Below are 17,684 nucleotides of genomic sequence, written 5' to 3' on the forward strand. Positions count from 1 at the left end.
ACCTGTGAACCTACTATCAGTAATACTCAGCTCTTGTAATTTACTGTTATACTATGCTGTTTTAAAAGCAGCAGCTACACTACATAGAGCACGGGCAAGCATACCCTCTGAACCGATTTCGGCTCGAGCAGGCACGCCAAGCGGTGCGTCTCTGATCGCTATTGCCAGCACAACTAGGACATTTGCGGCACTTAACGTTATATCCAGCAACTCTACCTTGAATACAGTTGCGTTGAAATAAGATTAACACAATGACGTCACCAGAGCGGCGAAAATTGCACCGTGTGGCTGGCGCGGCGTCGAGCTTTGCGAGTTGGATTGGCACTTTTTTTTATCGACACGTTCGTAACCCGCTGCGCCGAGCATTGCTGTCGGTCGCGCCTGAAACACGTCACTAGTGCTAGCCTTTTTTCAACATGACTGTACATCTGCAGGTCTCGGTGACGTGCAGATTGCGATAATGGAGTCTTGTCACAGTTATCACCACCACCATACCACGCACTAAGGGAACCAAGTTTATGCTGCAATGAGTTCGCGCGGTTGATTTTATACTACAATAGCACGATCACATTAATTACCGATAGTGCTATCGATAGCGTTATCAATATAGTATCGAAATTACTATCGATAATACTATCGATAGTTCTGCATCACTAGCTGAATGGCAAAATTCATTGGGACACCTAATTACAATACGTTTCGGCAATACGATACCATTACAAGCTGTTCTTTCCTTTACATCAAATTTTGTCGTTATTTCGTGTTTGTGTTTGCGGACCCCTACGCGTCTGTTAGCACCCAACCATGCATCTCCTTGAGTCACCTAGGTAGTGATTAGATTTTTTCCTGGAGGTGTCTTAAGATGGCAACACGGATGTAATGAAGATATATACGCCGAAATGTATAGTTGTCACTTCAGGCTTTAGCACTTCACTTCCAGTCCAGGGAAATACTTGAATGACGCCGCATGTTGTTGTTGTTGTTGTTTTTTCAAAGGTAGTCTATGTCACTTAAAATGTATGGGGAACCACTTTTCCTTTGTACCCGGGACTCAGTTACAAAACACCTATGTACACTGCCCTTCTGACGAGACTGTGGGAAGTCAAGGAAGTGGGGAGCTTCATGTGCCGAGAAATTAATGTGTACATGAGGTGCGGCATGACTACCGAATCTCTGACGATACTGCCACCTTATAACAGCGAACATGTGAGGTCCTTTTTTATTATTTCTTGGATCCTGGGATGTACAAGAGACACTTGCAACGTACTCAAAGGCCCAGCATACAGTGACAAGATCAATACCAGCGAACTACTATACTGGCCTCTGTGGAAGAGATCACTCCGCTTGGCCACACGGGTAGCTTATCGTAAATCCGCGCTTCATCATTTGCAAAACAAAAAAGTAACCACTGAAACATACCGTGTACAGGACGGAATAGGCTCAGTCAGAACACTTTTGCGAACCAATACGCTGGCGGTACCGTTTCAGAACGTCGAGATGGGCCTGTGGCTAGTGTCCTCTGCATTGGCCTGCGGCGCCATGTTCGCTTCGTTTCCCTGGAACCAGGGCCACCTGCCTGACGGAGTGACCAATGCCCTCTACGGGGGATTCCACCGGCTTCTATGGGCTCTGGCTTTCTTCTGGCCATCGTACGCATGTGCAACGGGTCGTGGAGGTCAGTAGACGTGGCTTGGTGCCGCAGTTTTGTTATAGTTTTTGAGTTCCTCGTACTAAATACGGGCTCATCTGCCAGCACTACGAAAAGCCGCCACCTAGCTTAGTGGAGGCGATTTCGGCGCATCAACTTGGGCCGAAATCTCTATCCGTACCCGCGTGTGTCATTCTGCCGGAAGTTCTGAGGTGCTTACCTCCAGAGTGAAAAAAAAAAAAGAAAAAAGAAACAAATGGGCGAGACGCTGCCAGACACCAGCCTTTGATCTAGGACTATATATATACATAGTAGCTTCCTTGGCTCTCCTCCTTTCGCACAGTCAGCGCTCAACTAATGGCGTTTTGTTTTACTGCTACTTTTTTCGCTCTTTTTGTTCGTAGGCATATTGGTAGCAAAGAAAAGCTGCATTTGGATCACAAAGAGCTTGCATGGCGTAAGGTTGATGAGCACGGCCGTCTGAAAAGTCGATTTAGCTGCGAGCCCAGCAGCGACCATTGAACGTCAAATGCGCTGTGCCGGAACCAGTAGGTTTACCGTTGCCGTGAGTGCCTCCCTAGCAGGAAATATCCGTAAGGACAAAAACCTTGTAGAAGCAATGAAACTTTTACCGCTCGACTGTAGTCACCTGAACAAGGCCTCCGACGACGCTCTTGTGCACTTAAAATAATGTAAAAGCCATCCACTTTGGCAGCATACACTAAATGGGCACTAAAATGAACTTCTACATCACGTACATGTATACTCTGCTTTAGAGTGCTCGTTTCTTTAGCAAACGCCGAAATTGAAAAGACCCTTTACGGTGCATATATGTCTAATAATGACTGCGTGTTATTTTCGCAACGTTGGCTTGAGTGTGACGTCTTAGACAAGGGCTAATGTAGCTGTTAGCTATCCCAGCAATTAGAGCCAAAGTGCTTGAATTAAGAGGAGTCTTTTCCCTTCTCTCATCTCTTAATGCAAGTGTACGCGCCTCGGTTGCAAAAATCGACAGGTTGTGACTTCAGAATCAGTTTCGTCATCCAGACAATAATTTCCCTTCAAAAGTGACTTCATTGTTGGAAAGACGTGGATATGCCATGGTGTGAGGTCGGTTAACAACGGGGCTGGGATAAAATTTCAAGCTTGCAGCAGCGCGCTTCCATCTGGGCAAGATGACTCGTCGAGTGCGGCGTATCTTACAGAATTCGGGTACATTTGATGAGCTTGCCACATCCCTTGGTTTTGGTGCACTCCGGCAATATCTGCCGCAATGAGGCATAGTATGTTCCAGTAATCGTGACGCATTTTGCTAGGAACTCCGTCAAGATTACCCCGTGCTGGTCCAACAACATGGTGTACTTGTACTGCATGCCTTTGCTTCCCCAGGGTTTGTCATGTGCCTTCTTTGTAGGCAGTGAGTCCGGATGCGTCCATTGCATCGACTGGATTTCAGTCTCCGGATCACAGTGATGGATCTAGCTTTCATCCTGTGTGAACAATCTGTTGAAAAAGTCCTCCTGATTTCCATGGCACATCCTCAAAAAATTATGGGAGCATTCGACTCTGTCCTGCTTCTGGAAAGGCGTGAGTAGCAGTATAACTTAGCGAGTGGATACCTATGAATATACGGATGGCCTTGAATTATCTTCGTCGCAGACACCCCACTTGACATTTTTTCTTAGGTCTAAAATTGTTATGCGGCGATTTTCCAAAATGGCGACCTCCACTTTCTGGATGGTGTGCTCATAGGTGAGTATAGGAGCCATTTCCATCCAAGTCCTAACCTATTATAATTGATGATGTCGGTTACTGACTGCATTGAATGGTGGAAAAACCTCCTCGTAAACCTCTTTCATCTCATCGAACGTCTCCCTTACTGTGCGGCCTTTCAAGCCAAGACTCTAAATTACTGCTCTGTATTCCATTCTACTGCATCCATTATCCTCGTCGCGTTGTTAGCGTGTTAGCTTGCGGGAAAAATCCCAGAAGGCCTTTCGCAGCTTCAAGTGATTGGCGCACATTCGCGGCGGCTCCATGGCGGGCGAGGCGGCAGTCGGAAATTGGGGTGCTCGGCTAAGCCATGAGCGGATTTACAAGCTCTCCGTTGACATGGAGCAGAATCAGAGCCGTCTCGTGTCTAGAAAAGAAAGACTCTACAAACAGAAGCAATTCTCAATCAATCGCATGACAAGTAGATAGTATCGAACGTCAACCGCAAAAACGTCGAGATAGGGTCCGTTAACGTTATCGCGTTTCACTCTTAAGGCGGAGCTTAAGCGTCTCCTAATTTTTTAGACACTCTCTTACCTCTGTGGGTAGCTCTCTAGGTAACTCTCGGAATTCAAGGTGCATGAATTTCTCGGATTATTTCGTAGCGCTGACCTGGTGGCCGAGAGGTCCCCTCAATACTCATGACTGTATACTTGTTAGGCATGCGCCACGCAGCAACTCGCCACCTCGATAAAATAATATACCTTGGGCCCCTCCAGGAAAAAAAAAAATATGGGGAACTTTAACTCCGCCTTTAAGAGTATGACGCGATAGCGTGGGCTACCACCTAGCAAACATATAAAGCCCCCATTTAACCAATCGGTATCAACGTGCTTGCGTAGCCTAGAGGTAACGTGAATGCAAGGGTCCTGGCGGGATGATTCTGATATCACCTTCTCATATGGAACGAGAGACCAGAGTTGGCAGCTCTTGAAAAAGTAACTTCAGGCAATCCTATGCCCGTTCAGTGCGCGGCCATGTGAGCTGTTCTAGACTGAAAAATAATGGGGCTAAGAAGTAACGAACACAATAGAGAACGACGCAGGACGAGCGCTAACTTCATCTGCCCTTTATTCACTGCCAAGGCAGCAAATATAAAGAAATTTCAAGGCATGCGCATGAACAACAACACGACGCATCAAACAAACTGCTCAAGGTATGTCATCTCGTCTCAAAATCGAGATGACATACCTTGAAGTTGAAGTTGAAAGTTTATTTTTGAATGAAAAAAAAAAAAAAACTTACAAGAATATACAGCGAGAGGTCCCATGGTACAAGACCGCAGGTGGGACCTCCCATGGTAAAGATTTCGATAGGCAACATAAAGAATAATACTATTGTAAGAAAATTTGTGAAGCACACTGAAAATAAATAACGAAATACATAGTAAAGAGTGCATTGCCGACCGAGTTAGATACAAAAACAGAATACAGAAAAAAGTACAAAAACGCTTATGAATTCCGCGACACAAAAGATAAAGAAATCACAAATTAAAAAAAATTAATTTCAACTTGAACAAAGAAATTGTATTAGTTTGCTTAATGTCGAAATTTAAAGAATTCCAAAATGATATGGACGAAAATTGAAGTCCTTGTTTCCCGTAGTTAGTACTGACCTTAGGTAGTAGAAAATTATTACGTAGAGAGACCCGTGTAACGCTGTTGTTTTTTATCATGCCGGGAGGCAAAATGCCGAACGGGAACTGATGTTGAAGAATCTTAAAGAATAGAATACCGATATTATAGATATAAAAAGCCGAGAGGGGTAGAACATTTAAATTCATGAACAAAATACGCGATGGTGACATTCGAGGGGAGGAGGTTATGATGCGTATGGCTTGCTTTTACAGTTTTATTAATGGCCAAAGATGAACATGTTAGGCGTTACCCAGGATGAAATGCCGTAGTTTAAGTTGCTGTGGACGAAAGCGTACTACAGTGATAGTAACGTGTAGATTGGGAAAAGGATCGGATTTTGATTAGTGCGCGTAACCCAAATGAAATTTTCTTACAAGTTTCCGCTATATGATAATGAAAGTTTAGGTGAGGGTCAATACCAACACCTAGAAACAAAATTCAGTCTTTCGACGCGATGGCAGTGGAATTGAAGTATAGCAGTTTGTTTCATGCATCGTGTTGTTCATGCGCATGCCTTGATATTTCTTTATATTTGCTGCATTGGCAGTGAATAAAGGGCAGATGAAGTTAGCGCTCGTCCTGCGTCGTTCTCTTGTGTTTTTCACTTCTTAGACGTATTATTTTCAGTCTAGAATAGTATGCACCATCTAGCCCACATTGACGTTCTTCTAAACCATGTGAGCTGCCAGCTACCGCCTGCCAGCGCCATATCCAGCGCATTTTTCGCTCACAACGCCAACGTCGCATTTTCTGGGGAACGCGCCTTTAACGCTATCGCGTTAAAAACATCGCGGTTACATGCCTGGCGCAAATGTTATCAGTCGTAATAAGAACGCGTATTTTAAGGTGGTTTTCGGCTACATTAAACCTAGTGGCGCCAGCAAAAGTGCCCCCCTATTATTACATACGACTAAAGGAGTATACCATCAAAGCTGCCTGCTAGCATGTTTGCAGGATTTATTCCTAGTTCGGGTTGTGTGCCCCTTGAAAGTATTAACGTTAGCTAGGGCCCTTCTGGAGCCGTAATATATTCCTCATGAATTCCAGTCCTTTTGATACATTTAAACAAGGTCAGAGGCAACAACCACGTTATGACGCAAGCCTGTTACTTTGTAAAACGTTCTACTAAATCATTTGAACAGCACACGTAACAAGTTTTAAATATATATTTTGCGAGCAAACAACTTTCTACAGTGGAGTGTCGGTTTCGCGATACTAAAGAGTGAAGAGCACCGCACAAAAGTGTACCGCTTCATGACGCATCAGTATATTACAGTTGCAGCTTTGTATCCAATCCAAGGAAAAAGCTGCAGCCGTAATTTTCTGAATATTAGATCAGATGGCGTGAAAGGAATATTAGAGGCGCGAACTTGATACTCATTTTCTGTTAGGGAGCTGTCAAGTTCGTGACTTTAATCTCATTTTCCCAGCAGCTACTGCAATACTTACACAATACGAAGCATGGGTACATATTTGGCTATAGCTTTCATTCCGTGCTTTTCAACTCTCCCCAACGCCTCTCATCATACAACGTACTTTCTTCTGCTCTCCATCTTACTCACAACAGAGCAGCAGACCAGAGAATCATAATTCTGGCCAGCCTGACTACTGTTTCTTGTAAATCTCTTTCTCTGTTGAGACTTTACATGGGGGGACCGAGCAGTTATCTCTCCTTCTTTTCCGCAGAGCTCGCAGGAGGACATGAGCTCAACCACCGCCTTATTTTTATTTGTTTATATGTATATGTAGCGACACCGGTCACGTTTATCCACCTGACAAGACAAAAACGTGAAAAAGAAAATTTTTAAGTCATCATTCTTCTCATACAGGTGTACTGAACAAGATTCTTTCGTGGGGCTTCTTTGTTCCGATATCGAGGCTGACGTACGGCATCTACCTGGTGCACGTGTTACTCTACGTGACACGGATGCTTCGTTTGAGGACATACATCAACACGGATGAGTACTTTCAGGTAAGGAGAAAATGGCTGGGCTCCCTTTTCAGAAAACTAATTAGGGAGACGCTCTAGCTTCATAGATGTTATAGCACTCTTAACACCTTTCACCAATACCTTTAGCTTTTTTTATTTTGCAGGTAGGTTTTGGGGGGAAAAGAAGGCGCAATATTTGTCTCACTTTTCGGTGGACACTTCGTGATCTCTTGTATGTACATGTACATGGTTCGAATTCGTATCGCAAACTAGCCTCCTGTTAAGGCGAAAGCCTTTGATACGTCATGCAAAATGTGTCCCGCTTTTGAGGCGGGTCTGATTGGCCGTGGCGGGATGACGTCATAGGGTTATCGACCAATCACAGAGCACCCCCACGGTATGCGCAAACGCGTGCCTTATATGGCGATATGCCAATCAACGATCAATTACTGATTATTTAATTACTGAACAATTAATTAGGGAATAATTAAGTTCTAATCAAATAAGTGATTAATCAATTACTGAATAATAAACTAAATAATAATTAATTGCCAATTATTTATATTACTAATTAGTGCCAGTTGCGCAGCAGAATGTGGCACTCAGGCTTTCGCCTTTCACTATTTTACTCGCTAAAGTCCCTCGTAATTTTTTCGAATAGCAGATGGAGGCTAGATGGTAAGCTAAATGTTTTGACACAACTTTGAACGTTACAGAAAGAACGGTTGCATCACAATTTTGATACAAAATCACGTGCGTATTTTCTCTGACATCGATTTTCCCAATTTTGGGTTACGGCGACTGTGATGCATATTCAACCAAACAAGCTGTATTCGCGAAAAAAATTCGCGAAGAAAAAATGCGAATTTTGCTGCCAGAGCTGTACCTGCGCTGTGCCTCAGAACAGGAGAGAAAGTCTGCCCGCGACCATGTGTGCACCTTCTGCATTTTCCTCGCAGTAACTTTGTCTCAGGCACACGAAGCATCGCGCTTTGTGCAACCTTTGTCGCACTCGGGTGGAACGCGCGGTCAATAGGCACCGCCAAGTGCTTCTAAACCCCTCTTAGAAGCTGTTTTACGCCATGCTGCGTAATGATAGTGGCGAATTCCAATCGGCGATCTGAGGCGCGTCCGAATCCACGAGAGGAAACGTGCCTGCGGATTCTATATGGATATCGAACCTCCGCAGTTCAATCAGAACTCAGTAAATGTACTTTGGTCTATTTTACGTTAGTTTTCTTTTTTGTCATTTTTCGATTGATACGGTGTTTGTTGGCGCGTGCATTGAGGATGTAATCGGGCAGGACGAAAAGCAGCAAAATGCGCTCCAATGTGCTGCGAAAACATTTCAGCTCTTGAACTTGTATTCAGTTGTGAAGTTTTTGAAAAAGCTGTATATCTTTCCTTTACAGCCCCATGACTGTGCTTGGGCGGATGTTAATGAGTAATTATTCCCGAATTAAAAATTTGCTCCACATTGGAAAGTTTTTTTCTTAAATTCATTTTGACTAAATGGTCTAATTGTTCACATCGATAGCGACGCCCGATGTGGCAAAGAGTGTTTTCTAAAAGAGTAAATATAAGTACAAGAATTCACTCCCAAATAATATTTGAGTGCACTGTATGCTACATATTCATCAACTCTTGCGCACGCTACCAGTTTTTGTCTTACCTGAGCGCACATCTCACGTCACTGATCCGTGACGACCATGTTCGAGCGTTTGCGCAAGAAACGATAAGCAATTCTGCATGGTAGGGTTTGTGGGAGGGGACGGAGGGTGGCTGCTCCTGGCCCTAATGGGGCTCGGACAGGTAGGTTACCGCCGCTTACGGCGGGGGCTAGCCTTCCACCGAATTTTATCTGTTGCAGGCCGTCATTGCACCCGCCACCGCTTCGGTGGTGGACGACGGCTGTTGCGGCGCGCGTCTTTCTCTCCCTCTTCTTTTTCTTTCTTCTCTCTCTTCTCTTCCGTCCGCACGAGGCAGAGGAGGTGGTTCAGCTACAGCGCCAGTAGCAGGCCTGTGCATTTTCTTTTCCTTCTTCCTACAGCCACAACAACATGGTAGTGTTTGTCATAATAGAGGCTTTACAAAAGTTAACGCTATCTAGTGAAAGAGACAGAAACTGTGCTGGGCGGCCATGTCTTGTTCAGTCCGCCCTCGCCTCCCATCGAATACACTGTCAATGTGCACCTTCGTGGAACCCGTGCTTGCACCGCAAGGTGCATTGGAATGATCACAAGCGATTGTTTAATTTTTTAACATCACAGCAGTCGCTGCTAGCACCAATCTCTATTCGGAATGATGCCAGCACGTTGCTGCGTACCCTTCTACAGCAACCCACCGTCGTAGATGCGCTCGGAAACAAGGTATACACGTGTATGCGACCGCTCGTTTGCAATCCTAATCGGCTTTACAAGTGTCACTTGCATCATGTAAAGCATTACTGCACGTCCCTCTGACTGGGAGCTAACTCACAGAACGTGCTATCACCTAAAACAGCAAGGTTGTTTTGCGTGCTATGGAGCCTTGTTAACTTGAAGGATAAGCTTATGCTTCGATGGAGGACACGGGAGAAGGAGCAATGCATGTATACCGATCAAACGCCATAGTTCAAATACGTTCCTTGAAACCTTTTGTACGCAGGTTGCATTTACCATTGTCTATTTGATTTAAGACAAGGACATGATTACCGAAACTACTTTTCACAGTCGTACGAAATTGTAGTGATTGGTGCAGAGAGCAATACGGCTGTCTAGTGAGCCCGAGGTGCGTGTTTCACGCTGCAAAAGCAGCTGCCAAACCCGCGGCGTCCAGTAAAGCAGGGAAAGATGACATCCCACTAGTGTGTTGCAATATGCTCACGTCCAGTCCGTTTCGAAAGACGTTATCGCGTGATAATGCATGCGAAGTCCGGTCCACGTCCAGAGCGCGCAGCTCAGGTTTGCATTCTGTGCCTTCATACCTACTACTGCGGCCGATAAAATAACGAAGTTTGCTCACTTTTGTGCGTTTTATCGAGTCGCCCGATGGTTCGCTAATTGACAGCCACCTGAAATTCAGTTGATTTTGTAAATATACCGATTTCTTGTTTATTCCCTCTGTCAGATAGCAGACATTTGAAGCCTTAACCTCATATGAAAGTGCTGTCATGGGAAGCTTCGAGGAACTCGGAGGAAGAGGAACTCGGCTGAAACGAAAAGAAATTTGAAAAGTCAACTCACATTACTGCGAAATGTGCTTGGTGCAACTGGCTGTGTTCATAAAGTCAGATTTATATTATGTAATACTGTTATAAAACATTAGGGGGACACTTAAGCTCCGCCGTTAAGGGTATGACGCGATAGCGTCTCTCACGCACACGCTTTCATTCTTCCTTTCTGGATTTTTTAGCTTTTATTTTTTATATTTCGATTATCTGTTTCTTTATTTTATTTAATGTTTTATATTTTCATACACTAATAATCAGGGTCAGCAACAATCGCCTTTCTATTCGGAGCAATTTGACACCTTTAAACACATTCTTCAATTATTTCAATTAATCAGTTACACATTCTAAATCTTCACCAAGTACTGGTTTTTCCTTCTGAGCATTTTGTCACGTTAAGCCCTCAATTTTCCTTTTTTTATTTTTTGTTGCTTTATTTCATCAATTCGCCAATTACAAATATTTTATTATCTCATCATTGCCTATTGCACACCAATCAATCTTCACTGACTGAAAGCAGAAATTACAATAACACATTTTTTTTTTTTTTTACGCAGCCCCCGACTATTTCCGAGACCCGTGCCAATAACTGCATCGACGGCATAGGCAGGAAAGTGCTAAGCGCCATTCCGACTTACGTCAAATTACGCACGATTCTTTCATCTCAAAACAAACTGCATCCTCGCTCATTTCACCAACAAGTATCCCACTGGTAGCAGTGGGATGAGCGACTCTGATGCGCAAACCAAGCAAACTCGCGATCGTCTCTCATAGTCGTTAAAGTAAATAGCAAAGGCACACAGACAAAAAAAAAAATCTGCACATTAGAAAACTCTAGATACTGTACCTGGATACGGATGACGCTGCGTGGATCGACGAGGGGCCAATGCAAGACTCTTAGAGCAGTTTGTAACCTCTACGCCTCGGCTGTCAAAATACGCTTCTTGGCTTCGCTAACAGACACCGCCAGGGACAAAAGAGAGGTCCAAGCACAGCACACTAGGTTACAACATGAAAAGCGCGGACAGAACGGCGGGCGCTGACGGACAGACACGAAGCGAACCAAAGCGAACAGATGGAGCGAACAAAATATGGCTGCCAGCGCGGGTACAGTGCCGCTCATGGTTGCCAGACTTACTTTTGTAAACCCTCTTGCAGCACCACCAGAGGAGCTAGCGGGAATTGTGGGTACTATGCTGAATAAAGCACCTGCCGATTTATGCAAAATGGCATTCTTGGGGGCAGCGGTGTGTTCTGCGTCTCCCTCGCCTTAAAGTTCAAGCTGGCACCCACAGCGGGACGCATTATGCACCTGGCGCAGCAGCGAGGCATCAGCCTAGCGGCAGTGAAAAAAAAAATGTGCATGCTGTTTTGTTTCGGGGACGTAGGTGCCTGGCTGCAAAATATACGAGATAAAATCCTACGTTTCCGTTTGTGTGGACCACGACACGCACTGGACACTGTTCTGACAAAGAAGAGACAGAAGCCCTCTTAGAGCGCGAGCACCAAGGAGGCCGCAGCGCCATCGGCAGCACTACTCCGCCGGTGAGCGCCATTGGCACAGCACCGAAAATCCAAGTCCCTTAACAGGGCACTCCCAAAATTGTGCTCTCCTGAGGGCATGAGCGTGCATTAGCCAGCACTACCATGAGTGGAAGTGACTACTACAGCCTGCTCGAGGTCCCGCACAACGCGCCACCGGAGGACATCCGGCGCGCCTACCGGCGGTTAGCCCTAAAGTGGCATCCTGACAAGAACCCGGACAACAAGGCTGAAGCTGAAGCTCGCTTCAAACAAATCTCACAGGCGTACGAAGTGCTGTCCGACGAATCTAAGAGGCGACAGTACGACCTATACGGTGGCAGCAGCTTCGACCCTGATCGCCAGAACGACTGCGCAGGCTCCCGTGGCAACGGAGGCTACAGCGGCGGCGCTGCTTTTGCGTTCACCTTCCGTGACCCCGAGGAGCTGTTCCGTGAGTTCTTCGGTTCGTCAAACTCATTCCGAGATATCTTCCGCAACATTCCTGTGGGCGGCGGGCCACGCGCAGCTACCGTGCTCACGGGAGGCTTCCCGTTTTACCAGCAAAACTTCGGCAGCATTTTCCGCTCAGGCTTGCTTATCAACCTAGATGACCTGTTGTTCGGGCCGCACGGAGCCAATGGTGGCATGGGTAATGGATCAGGCTATGCCGGCATGCCAACGCAGGAGGTTACCTCGGTACGCTACGTGAATGGTAGGTGCATCGAGACCCGTATTATCATCCAGGACGGCATGAAGACTGTACTCTGCTTCGAGGATGGACAGCTTGTGTCGCGCACAGTCGAAGGCATCGCGCAAGACGGGTACGACGCCGAAGAACCACCGCCGGCGTACCCCAGGGAAACACTGCAGCAGCAGCAATATCCGCGAAGGGAGACACTACAGCAGCAGCAACATCTGCGAAGGGAGACACCACAGCAGCAGCAACAGCAGCAACGAAGGGATACACCGCAGCATCAGCAGCGAAGGGAGATGCCACAGCAACAGCAGCTGCAGCAACATCAGCGAAGAGACGAATGCATGTCCTCGCCTTACGGGGCAGCGCAGCAGCCTTCGGCTGCCAAGTATCCCTCACATTCCAAGAACACGCCCAGCAGCAGCAATTCCAGAATGAGTGGTAAATCCAACACGGCCTACAGCGCTCCCCCGGCTTACAGCGGCCCTGCGCCTTGCAGCGCTCCATCAGGAATCCAAAGCAAAAACGACAAACGCAAGAGCCGTTCCAGCAAGGCCCTCAGGGGGGAAAAAGAGGGAAGAAAGTCAAAGATGTCGAAGAGGGATACTACGGAGAACGCAAGCAGTACGACCTCTGGAAATTCGTCCCGACGGGAGAAGTCAAGGCACAGAAAAGCGAGCTAATCCTTTCAGCGCAAGTCCCGGCCTTCATCAGATATTTACACCTGCAAGGCTATTTATGAGCAGTGAAAATATGTGCATGCTTCGAAAAAGAACATGTCAGAACAAGTCATTTCAACTGTCTTTGAAAGCGAATTATTTACCCCCCCCCCCCCCCCCCTCAAAAAAAAAAAGGTTGCCCGACAACTTGACAAGCAACACGCAGACCACAACTTGATCATGCAGAATGTTGGCATTGTAAAGTTTCTTGTTGTATGGGTCTTCCGAATTATGTTTCTACAATCACTACCATTTCTGGCTATGCAAAAAAGGATATCGTATGTTGAAACCACCGTGTTACATTAAAGCCCTTAAATAGTCAAAAATTTCTTTAAACCCAAACTTACCTGAAATATTAGATGAACTTTGTTTGCACAAGGAAAGAAACGAGGAATTGTACTATAAGTGGAGTCAATATTTTCTGTGAAAAGCCTGCTTGTTACTGATCAATTGGTTGCAGCCTCTGTGCAGATACAGTTTTACAGGACTTGCATATTTTTTGTAGCACAGTTTTCTCCAATAAATTTCCTTCTGTTGAACCAGTCTGTTTCAATTTCAATGGCGTTGAGCCAGGCCATAATTCGCTACCGCTATAACCCAATAGGTAATCTTGGGAACTGGTGTATTCATGTGTACTTCAGTAATTTTGTACAAGCAGAGCAACAGGCAATGAAATGAGCAACTGCTACCAAATTTATTTTAAGTGGAGTGACCACAAAGTAATCATGCCAGAAGCCATGACAACTTTGGTAGAGTTCGTGCATAACGCTTCCTCTTGTTTGCAGCTGCTGGTATTTATGTGCGTCTATGTCTTCACAATTCCCAGGTATAGCGCGAAAATACTTTCTTTTGATTGTCTCCGAACATCCTTTATGCAATTTTTAAAACTTTGATATAATATATATGTCCTTGCCAGCCTGGGTACGCCCACTGCATGTTTACCATATTTACAATGATCTCCAGTTAGTCGTGCACCGCACCAGCGGCAACCACCCATGTCTTCGCAGCCCACCTGACATTATACTACCAATTGCTGCATTCACCGTCCCTGTGAATCATCTATGTTACCCTCACTGACCACCAGTTGTATCACATGCCCCAGCTACATTCATTTCCTCTTCATCTCAGCTAGGATACCAAATGTGTATTCGTTCCTTAATGCATTTCCGTTCTGTGTGTGTATCAAACATTTTTTAGTTTCACAAACTGATCTCATATTATGGTGGGCTGCAAACCTCTCATTAAATAAGAAGTCTGAAAGCAACAGCATAAGAGTATTCAAATATCAGTTAAAGAGCATCTTAGCTGTATTCTCATGCAGTTCACCGTTGGCAGTGATATGCTAGGAAAGTGCTCTTCTAAATCAAAATTCCTATTTTTGTAAAACCGGCTGAAAGGCTTAGGTGAAACACCCTATATATCATTGAGTTGGTTTCAGTTTCATATGTTCGCTGTAACATGTATCAGTGACTTGAGTGATCCCTATTAAAATACCAAATGGGCTTGCAAACCTCAAATTGAAAATTTCACCAACCCATTTTGCCTTTGTGCCCTGCCGCAGTGGCTCAACGATCAGGGCGCTCACTCGACTGCTAGACTCATGGACGCGGGTTCAATACCAACCGTGGGGGTCGTTTTTCGATGGAGGTGAAAACAAAGGTGCCCGAGTATTGTGCGATGTCAGTGCACGTTAAAGAACCCTAGGAGGACAAAATTTCCGGAGCCTTACACTACGGCATCTCACATCGTCGGAGTCGCTGTGGGATATTAAACCCTACAATCCAACCAACCAAACCATTTTGCCTTTAAAGCAATGATGAGCATAACATTGATTGTTGACTGAGTGGTGCCTGCGATTAATAGTTTAAAGTTGAATGTGTCGTCGATGTTCTTTCTAAAGCGTGCATGGCATACATATATATGCTTCTTTCTCTCATTCTTCTTTGTGGCATTTGTCAATTCCCTTATGCCGTGGTCCAGGTGTCCGCCCAGAGAAAGTCGGTTACAGAGCTTCTCCTGTTCATAATTATCCCTACACAAAGACGAGTGGTTCATGTGAAATAAAAGAGTCGTCGGATGTCTTCATCCCATGGAAACTATCGGCTGCGAGCACGTGGCCGAGCTAGTGCAGCGGCCATGTCTGGGTAATGGTGTATAGCGGCATGTATCATTCTACTAGAGCTGATGGTAGCCACCTACTGTAAAGCTCTGATAAAGGCCCTTCCCACGTGCAAGCTGGCAAAAAGCAATCGAAATTGCAGATTTGAAAGAATCCCCAGTTATATAGCATCAAGGTGACAATTCTTTCCTCGTATAGACATAAATAGGCACCTATAGTGATTATCTGTCGGTGGCGGCTGTAACCAAACCTGGTTTGGGATGAGTGTAGTGCCTGGAACTTCAGTCATTGCATACAAACGTCTCTGCCTCAATGCAACACCCTTAGACTTGTTAGACTTTGCCCCTCTTTAAACAAATCTTGCTTAGATTTTTAGAAGGTGTTTGTGCTGTGAGAAAGTCTTTGAGAAAGCGCGTTTTAAAGTCGAGGGAGCAGACCCTCACCTTTTTTTCAAGTGGGAAACTTGCAATAGGAAAATTGTGGTCATTGAAAATATTCAACAGGCATTCAAATGCGTAGTAAAGAACAAAAACCGGAAAAGGAGATGGGACAGTAACAGATGACCACACAGGGCGGTTGCCTCTAAATTTAGTCCACCCCATGTCACTTACTTCTGTCCCGTCTCTTTCTGCGGTTCTTGTTTTTCATATTATCCCGCACACTGGGCTGCAACTATGCCCTCCCAAGCCGAAGGCGAGTCACCTGCTCTCTTCTTAATCGAAATTTTTCAAGCGTTTAGCTTGAACTGGTGCCCATATTTTGCATCCTCAACGATGTCGTCTACTGGCATCAAAGGACTCGCGAAATGCCACTCAGAAGCCTACCCCTCCATCTTTTTACAGCACGAGTGTACATGCAACAACGCTTCAAATAGTTGTTTTTGAGTCGAAATTTTGGTAACAACATTGGAGCGTGCTAGCAAGCAGTTGCAAATGACGAGGTTCTAGTAAAGACAATCTTCATTCATGAGAAAGTGTTCTATGCTATTTGAAGCAAACTCAAGATACATTAAAAATATGAAGGAAGGAGGAAGGGGGTTCATGAAGATATATATATATAGCGTCAATTGTCCCTATATTTAAATAAGCAATGAGGAAAAAAAAAATTTCCTTTCTGGTGTTTAGGCTGGCAGCTCCCGCCACCCCAACATTTCAAAATAGCCGCGCCTAACGTCTGTTGCGAGTGTTTACTACTCCCATCTAACGTGCCATAGAAATCAGAGGGGGCACTGACGAATCAGACTGACTCTTGCATTGCTATTTAGGCTCGAGCACGTAACATGCTGCAAGCAATACTCTTTGACCTCCCCGATTATTTCTTTCCACGCCTGCAGCTGACCACGGCACTTGGAGTATTCTCACTGAGTGTGGTGTTCGCCTTCATGCTGCACTTGTGCGTTGAGGCACCTGTTCTGCGCCTCGAGAAGCTTCTCTGCGATGGGGACACCAACCATGGTGCGGCGGTGCCACCAACCAACGACAAGGCATGCAGCCCACAGCCGGGAGCCACCCAGAAGTCGACTGTGTGACCACGCCGCGTCTGCTCGTCGTACAACTGATGCGAGCAGCATTTTGCGCATGCCTAAACCCTTTACAAACGTTGGCTCACTTCGTTCCTATAAAGCATTTACATGCGTCTGAACGCCAACGTCCGAGGCACACGTGCCTATATGTGTGTACGTATATGGTTCGTTAATGAAGAAAAATTAGGTGGGCACTGTATAATGCGATAGTGCCCCGTGGTCCTCTCTAAATACACACACTCATCATCATACAGTCTTAAGATTACACTTTACATCTAGGACCACACATTGATATAGTTCCCCAGCTTGTTTCTAAAGTGTAGAAGCGTGCAATGAGTGGTGTAGTCGGTTGCGTGCCTGGCTCGCAACCTTAAGGTCGTGGGTCTGAACGCCGCCTGAAACCTAAAGTTTTCTCAAAGTGAAATCAATTTCTATAAAATTAAATCACCTTAGATATGCTATGACCTTAAATTTACCTTATGTGTCATAGTTATTCATTTTCAATCCACGCGTGACGCCATGTTTAACGTGAGCATTGTGGAATGTTTGAAATACTCGCGTGAGGCCATGAGACTGTGACGTCATGCCTCTTCGACCAACCGAGATTCTTCGCTCACGCCCAATGACGCCGACGCTGGCTTCTCTACAGTAATCCCCTTACGTTAGGGGGAACATGAATTGTCTACTGCTAGCGGTGTGACTCACCTGTAAGCTCCGCTTTCGTTATTCGAAAACAATTCATCCCTCTTTGCTCAGTAATTTTTCAGATTTCATAGGGCTGAGATCATTACCACAGATTAGCCAAAACATATCAAGTTTGTCCTTCCTGGGGTAATAAATACTGGATGCAGAGTGAGGATAAGGTTTAGATACAGTGAAACCAGAGACAAACGACAAGCGCTTTCAGAAT

General features: G+C 45.4%; 2 protein-coding genes across 2 annotated transcripts in view; both read left to right on the plus strand.

Moving 5' to 3' along the window:
• Positions 1-17,175, plus strand: part of LOC146204801 (nose resistant to fluoxetine protein 6-like) — a 43,381-nt gene extending 26,206 nt beyond the window's left edge. The window contains exons 13-15 of the mRNA XM_084605205.1: positions 1,489-1,675; positions 6,888-7,030; positions 16,586-17,175. Coding sequence (XP_084461331.1) covers positions 1,489-1,675; positions 6,888-7,030; positions 16,586-16,780 — 525 coding nt within the window. The 3' untranslated portion in view covers positions 16,781-17,175. The remainder of the gene's footprint in view (positions 1-1,488; positions 1,676-6,887; positions 7,031-16,585) is intronic.
• On the plus strand, positions 11,603-13,231 carry LOC146204802 (dnaJ homolog subfamily B member 6-like). Its single transcript, XM_084586561.1, has one exon. The coding sequence runs from the start codon at positions 11,844-11,846 to the stop codon at positions 13,095-13,097; it is 1,254 nt and encodes a 417-aa protein (XP_084442687.1). The 5' UTR covers positions 11,603-11,843; the 3' UTR covers positions 13,098-13,231.
• Positions 17,176-17,684: the final 509 nt, after the last annotated feature.

This window comes from Amblyomma maculatum, chromosome 1, assembly GCF_055883805.1.
Source record: "Amblyomma maculatum isolate TAMU_Amacu chromosome 1, ASM5588380v1, whole genome shotgun sequence".
In the NCBI taxonomy this organism is placed as follows: domain Eukaryota; kingdom Metazoa; phylum Arthropoda; class Arachnida; order Ixodida; family Ixodidae; genus Amblyomma; species Amblyomma maculatum.

Excerpts from the sequence above, each read along its gene's own strand:
- LOC146204802 (XM_084586561.1), top strand. The coding sequence starts at position 11,844 with ATGAGTGGAAGTGACTACTACAGCCTGCTCGAGGTCCCGCACAACGCG.